General features: G+C 32.8%; 1 protein-coding gene across 4 annotated transcripts; it reads left to right on the top strand.

Annotated features, from left to right (window-relative positions):
• The first annotated feature begins 627 nt into the window (after positions 1-627).
• On the top strand, positions 628-5,670 carry LOC116126585 (calmodulin-binding transcription activator 2-like). Of its 4 annotated transcripts, none has more exons than XR_004127504.1 (7): positions 628-956; positions 1,540-1,658; positions 1,744-1,858; positions 1,952-2,040; positions 2,131-2,174; positions 2,494-2,586; positions 3,399-3,583. XR_004127504.1 is itself a non-coding variant. In XM_031412264.1 (4 exons), exons 1-4 carry the CDS (start codon positions 767-769, stop codon positions 5,631-5,633), a joined length of 522 nt encoding a protein of 173 aa, XP_031268124.1. In that variant the 5' UTR covers positions 631-766; the 3' UTR covers positions 5,634-5,670. The 4 variants fall into 4 exon arrangements, 1 of the variants encoding a protein (XP_031268124.1); XR_004127505.1 differs by lacking the exon at positions 3,399-3,583 and adding an exon at positions 3,098-3,285; XR_004127503.1 differs by lacking the exon at positions 3,399-3,583 and having other exon boundaries at positions 629-956; positions 2,494-3,091.
• Positions 5,671-6,514: the final 844 nt, after the last annotated feature.

Here is a 6,514-nt window from a genome sequence, read left to right on the forward strand (position 1 = left end):
TGGCCGTCGTTTTCGATCAACGATGGACAAGATTTGACCGTCGTTGACTGTCAAAGACAGTCATTTCTTTGGTCATCGCTGACGGCTAGATCGATGAACTTTTGGTCATTTCTGGTCAACAGGTAGGCCGTTGTACAGTTCCGACTACCACCGACGGTGGTTGCCAGAATTTGACAAGTATGGATCGTAAGGGTGTTTTTGTTAATTTTTAAACTTTTTTTCAAGGGGTATTTAATGAAATTAATAATCTTATGTGGTCTAAAATAATTTAAAAAATAGAATAATATTTCCAGAATAATGTGTTAAACATTATTTAGAGAATAAGATTGAGAATAACGATAAAAATAATAAGCCAAACATGCCCTAAATCATGTTTTTAGGATTATGATCCAAATTCTATCCAATCATCGTAATCTTGTTTAATTCAAAACATATTTATTGGGTTTGAAAAAACACAAATCTTATACGTAGAATTGCAGGTTCTCCTTTGACGTGGGATGTGACAATTAAATTAAATAAAAAATTTATAGTGCCAATATAATTTAAATGATCACTTTACCCTTTAACCATTGCCTTAAATGATTTCATTTTAATTTAAGGATAGAATTGGAATTTATAAACCAGATCTGTGATTTAGGGTTTAGGGTTTACTCCATTTTACCCTAACACCTAATTTTCATATTTGCTGCTGCCGAGTGCCGACTGTGAAGAAACAACAAACCTGAGAAAAAAATCCAGTTCAACTGTGAAGAAACATAAACATCTCATGGCTTCACGTATTCGCTTCTCTTTAAATCATCTTCTCCACTCTTCTTCACTTTTCATTCCTTCTTTTAAATCAAACCCATTTACACTTTCAAAAATTTCAAAACTTTCTCCTTCTCATTCTTCTTTCTCAACATTGAACAGTACTTGTCAAATCAAGCTCGAGCATCTACCAGGAGATTCTGCTGAAGGTAAACTTATCCTTCTCTGTCTCTTCGTTCTTCTTTTTAACTTTATTTTCACTTTCATATGTCTTTTAACATGGGATTTTGGAGCTTTTTGCTTGAGTTTTGTTCAGTGTTAGAGCTCTTATTGTTGTTGAGATTCGCATTTACTTTGAGTTAGTTAACTGTTCATTAAGAATAATTTGATTTTGGAGCCTATTTAGTTTTCAATTTCTTCTGTAGCTCAATTTCAGGGATGGACAAAGGAAATTTTGATTGTTTCAGGTGTTTTTTCTTTTAATGAATTTGTCTAGATGAGTAAAGGGATGTAACTATGAAGGCCTGTTTCTTCAGGAACCCTTTGCATTATTGGACCGTTTGAGATTCTTTATTCATACAAATAAGGTTCTATCGTAAAAAAAAAAAAAAATTTTGAAGGGAAACATTAGGAGCTAATTTTTTTATCTAAAATGGGTTTTCCGAGCTGTAATTTGGTTCGGTTTAAACCGTTGCAAGCACAATCTGTTCAGTTTCGGTTCGGATTCTGCTTGAACTGGTTTTCCGGTCCAAACCTTAACCGGTTTTTCCACCCCTAATTGGAATGATGCAGGTCTTGAAGAATTACGGAAAGAAGCGCAACACCGCTGGTTAATACAGCTGAAATTCATGATATGTTTACCAAGTAGTGGCATGATATGGTTATCACTGAACGACAAGAAAGGCCTCCAAGTAAGATGAATTGAACATCTTAATTTTTTGTTTTTAGATTTTGTTTTATCAACTTATAATTATGCATATTGGTTTCTAATTTCAGGTGGTTCATTCTTTGCAATAAAGAAGCACATGATGAGAGACTTTAAAAAAGTGGCCATAACTGGACTAAGAAAAAGGATGGAAAGCTTGTGCAGGCATCGTATGAGAGGCTCAAAGTACTATTATTGATTTAATATGTATAAGAACTCAGATTCGTAAATTTTATATTCAGTTTTCAACTAAGTATATTAAAATGTGTATTCTTTCAGGTTGGAAATGTTGAGATGTTGCAGTGCGTCTATGTCCATGGACAAGATAATGGCAATTTTCAAAGACGCATTTATTGGATGCTTGACCAGTGAGTCTTTTTAAATTTGGTTTCTTGTTCTTAATTGACATTAGCAGTTGTTGATTTATATGTATATTTGCTCCCTGACTACTATTGCAGGGAACCTTTAGACATCGCTCTTTTCTCACTACCTTGAAGTAAAGGTTAGTTGTCCTATTATCTCTTTGTATGTTTATTGTTCAGTCTGTCATCTGTAAACTTTATGAAGAATTTACCCTTCCCCTGCTTACAATTGTACTTCTTTATAAGTTATGTTATCCAATTGTTTTCATTTAATGGGTAAACTAAAGGATGAGAAAAGAAAGAAAGTAACATAAGCCATAGCCCTCAAATGTTGATGCTATTAATTGTGGTGTTTTCTGTCAGTAGGCTATATCTAAACTCATGCCCTATGATCCTTGCAAACTCCTCCACACAGACCATATTTTGAATATAACTTTTTTTTCCCCCTGAAATTATCAGAGAAATTGGACAAGATGTGAACGAGAGAAAAAGGACCTATCGGATGTCTTTAATAGATCTCATGTGATTTTCCGACCGACTATGGAGTGGCAGGTAAAAAATTAATGATAGAGCTTGTATGCTTATTGTTTTATCTCTAATTCAATCCATTAAAAGTTTTATTCTATAAGATTTATGGGATTATGTTTTTGGAATTAAATCCTGGACTTCCCATTGCTGGTGATAAGATCATACTTTTGAACGAAAATTTACCAGCTATAACATATTAACTATACTTCCTTTCTTAAGTAAATTTTCTAAAAAGTTTATTTTCCAACTGACTGTTACATTCACTTAATTTTGTAAAACGATCTTTAAGTACAAAATCTTGCAACTAATTTTGGAGACGATCCAAGTGACAAACTATAATATTTTTAAAGCAGTTAATATGCATAATTAGATTATACGACAAATGCCACCTGTTAGTTTTTTTTTGATTTTTTGTTGTTGTAGGAGAAAAGATAAAATAAGGGTCTATTGGTGATTAATCATGGTACTAATAATAATGGTATAACTATTTTATCCCGAAACCATGAGGGTGTAATTGTTTCATTCTGAAACTTAGGAGTCTCCTATATTTGATGGTGGAACATAAACAATAAGACAGAAGGATCGGAAGAAAGTAAAAACTTGTCAATAATGATTTTACACTCATCTTTCATAGCACAGCAAATTATCACAAGATCTATAATTCAGTGGTTACAACCAAACAAAAATATAATTCTTATAAAAAAAAAAGGGGTTTACGGGACCTGTTTATAGTTTATCTAAGTTTACTCATCCAAGAAAAGTTCCATGGCTGCTGGCACCGCTGCGTGCTCTACTACTTTTATCTTCAAGATAATGACCAATTTCTTGATGTCCAGCGGCAAAAGCCAATTAAGCAGGTGTGTTGACGGCTGCACAATTGAGGGTCGTGATTTGTTTGATAATGTATGAACTTGAAGTAAATGTTTTGGCTTTGGGTTATGTTATAGCAGAAACAAGACAAGATTTACTTATGTTATTTATTCTTCAGAATCTGAATTCACGAGTAATATGTATGAATGAGACAGTTCCAAAATAGAGAAAGAGATAGGGAGTATTTATTTAAACAATTAATCGACACTGTGGAATATTTTAAGCATGATTGGGTCAAAACTCAAAATCAACAACACCATTACCGTTTAGGATTTGGATTAAATTTGTTTAATACAAGTCAAGCGAGTTTTCAATAATTAATCTACCGCACCCAATCAAAGTAACAAAAACATAAAAATAATTATTATGCAAATAAAAAATTGCCCCAAGAGAGAAGAGTTAGCATTGGGCCAGCCCAGCCCTCCACAATTAAGTACTTAATCGGTTAAAATTTAATTGATTTTTGGGGAAATATTTTTAAAAGAGAGAGAATAACTCTTCAAGCCATTGTCAGCAAATAGGGCTTGTTTTTTGACAACACTCCCCGTCATTACGAAAACACTCTTTTTAGCCTCCTGATCAAAACCCATCTTATCATTTCCTTCTTAGCCTTCCCAATTGTCGACGACATTGAGCTTTTTTCAATAATATTGTTTTGCGATTTCTAAGGATTCATTCATCGAAAATCGTTGTCGTTGCCAACATTGAACTCATCGGCCATTTCTCTTAAAACCCCTAACACTCTAGCGTTCAATTGTTCATGGATTGATGTCCTAATTTCTAGGGTTTTTAATTAATAGGAAAAGTTGTAACCTCGACATAGTGAAGGCTCTAGGTTTCGGTTTGATCGGCTGGGTCGGATTTTAAAACACTGTTTTAGAGTAAACAAATATTATATAGGCTTTTCTTGTCGTTGAAAGGCAATAATTGTGAAGCTTTATTGATCCGTGGTTGATTAATTTAATTTATGTATTGTGATATTAATTAATAGCTTTTGATTTATATATACTTAATTAGATTGATTATACGCTCTCAAAGAAGGCTAGTTAACTCTTACAAACAAAACAAGACAAGATTAATTTATGTTATCTACTTGCATGAAAATAATATGTATTTATTTAAATTAAATTAATTGAAGAAAAGCATTAATTAAAGATTTGAGTCCCATGTTCCATTATTATGCAATTGAGATTTGTTATGCGAATTAACCTAAAATGCAACTAATTAATCACACACACACACAAAGAATCAACACGGGGATTTTACTGTGGTTCACTTTTTCAAGAATTGGAAAGGCTACATCCACATCGAGCTCTGAAAACAGAGGAAGCTCATTGCACTATTACGAACAGAGTTTATACTATGAAGGCCTGTTTCTTCAGGAACCCTTTGCATTATTGAACCGTTTGAGATTCTTTATTCATACAAATAAGGTTCTATCTTAAAAAAATAAAAAAATAAAAAAAAATTTGAAGAAGGGAAACATTAGGAGCTAATTTTTTTTTTTTTTTTATATCTAAAATCGGCTTTCCGAGCTGGTAATTTGGTTCGGTTTAAAACCGGTTCAAGCACAAATCTGTTCAGTCTCGGTTTGGATTTCTGCTTGAACTGGTTTTCCGGACTGGTTTGGAAAGTGACCAAACCGGTTCGTTAACCAGCTTTTCCACCCCTAATTGGAATGATGCAGGTCTTGAAGAATTACGGAAAGAAGCGCAACACCGCTGGTTTAATGCAGCTGAAATACATGATATGTTTGCCAAGTATGAACGGCATGATATAGTTATCACTGAACGACAAGAAAGGCCTCCAAGTAAGATGAATTGAACATCTTAATTGTTTGTTTTTAGATTTTGTTTTATCAACTTATAATTATGCATATTGGTTTCTAATTTCAGGTGGTTCATTCTTTGCAATAAAGAGGCACATGATGAGAGACTTTAAAAAAGATGGCCATAACTGGACTAAGAAAAAGAATGGAAAGACTGTGCAGGAAGCGAATAGGATTCTCAAAGTACTATTATTGATTTAATATGTATAAGAACACAGATTTGTAAATTTTATATTCAGTGTTGTCAACTAAGTATATTAACAAGTGTGTATTCTTTCAGGTTGGAAATGTTAAGATGTTGCGGTGCTTCTATGTCCATGGACAAGATAATGACAATTTTCAAAGACGCATTTATTGGATGCTTGACCAGTGAGTCTTTTTAAAATTTGGTTTCTTGTTCTTAATTGACATTAGCAGTTGTTGATTTATATGTATATTTGCTCCCTGAATTCTATTGCAGGGGACCTGTAGACATCGCTCTTTTTCACTACCTAGAAGTAAAGGTTAGCTATCCTATTATCTCTTTGTATGTTTATGTTCAGTCTGTCATCTGTAAACTTTATGAAGAATTTACTCTTCCCCTGCTTACAATTGTACTTCTTTACAAGTTATAGTTATCCAATTGTTTTCATTTAATTGGTAAACTAAAGGATGAGAGAAAGAAAGAAAGAAACATAAGCCATAGCCCTCAAGATTTTGATGCTATCTAAAACTCATGGCCTATGATCCTCGCAAACTCTTCCACACAGAGCCATATTTTGAATATAATTATTTTTTTTTCCCCTGAAATTATCAGAGAAATCGGACAAGATGTGAACGAGAGAAAAAGGACATATTGGATGTCATTAATAGACGTCGTGTGATTTTCCGACCGACTATGGAGTGGCAGGTATAAAATTAATTGTAGAGCTTGTATGCTTATTGTTTTATCTCTAATTCAATCCATTAAAGGTTTTATTCCATAAGATTTGTGGGATTATGTTTTTGGAATTAAATCCTGGACTTCCCATTGCTGGTGATAAGACCATACTTTTGAACGAAAATTTACCAGCTATAACATATTAACTATACTTCCTTTCTTAAGTAAATTTTCTAAAAAGTTTATTTTCCAACTTACTGTTACATTCACTTAACAGTAATATTTTTAAATCATTTAATATACATAATTCGATTATATGACAAATGCCACCTGTTAGTTTTTTTTTATTTTTTTGTTGTTGTAGGAGAAAAGATAAAATAAGGGTATATTACTGA

Source organism: Pistacia vera, unplaced genomic scaffold (genome assembly GCF_008641045.1).
Source record: "Pistacia vera cultivar Batoury unplaced genomic scaffold, PisVer_v2 Contig180, whole genome shotgun sequence".
NCBI classification, from domain to species: Eukaryota; Viridiplantae; Streptophyta; class Magnoliopsida; order Sapindales; family Anacardiaceae; genus Pistacia; species Pistacia vera.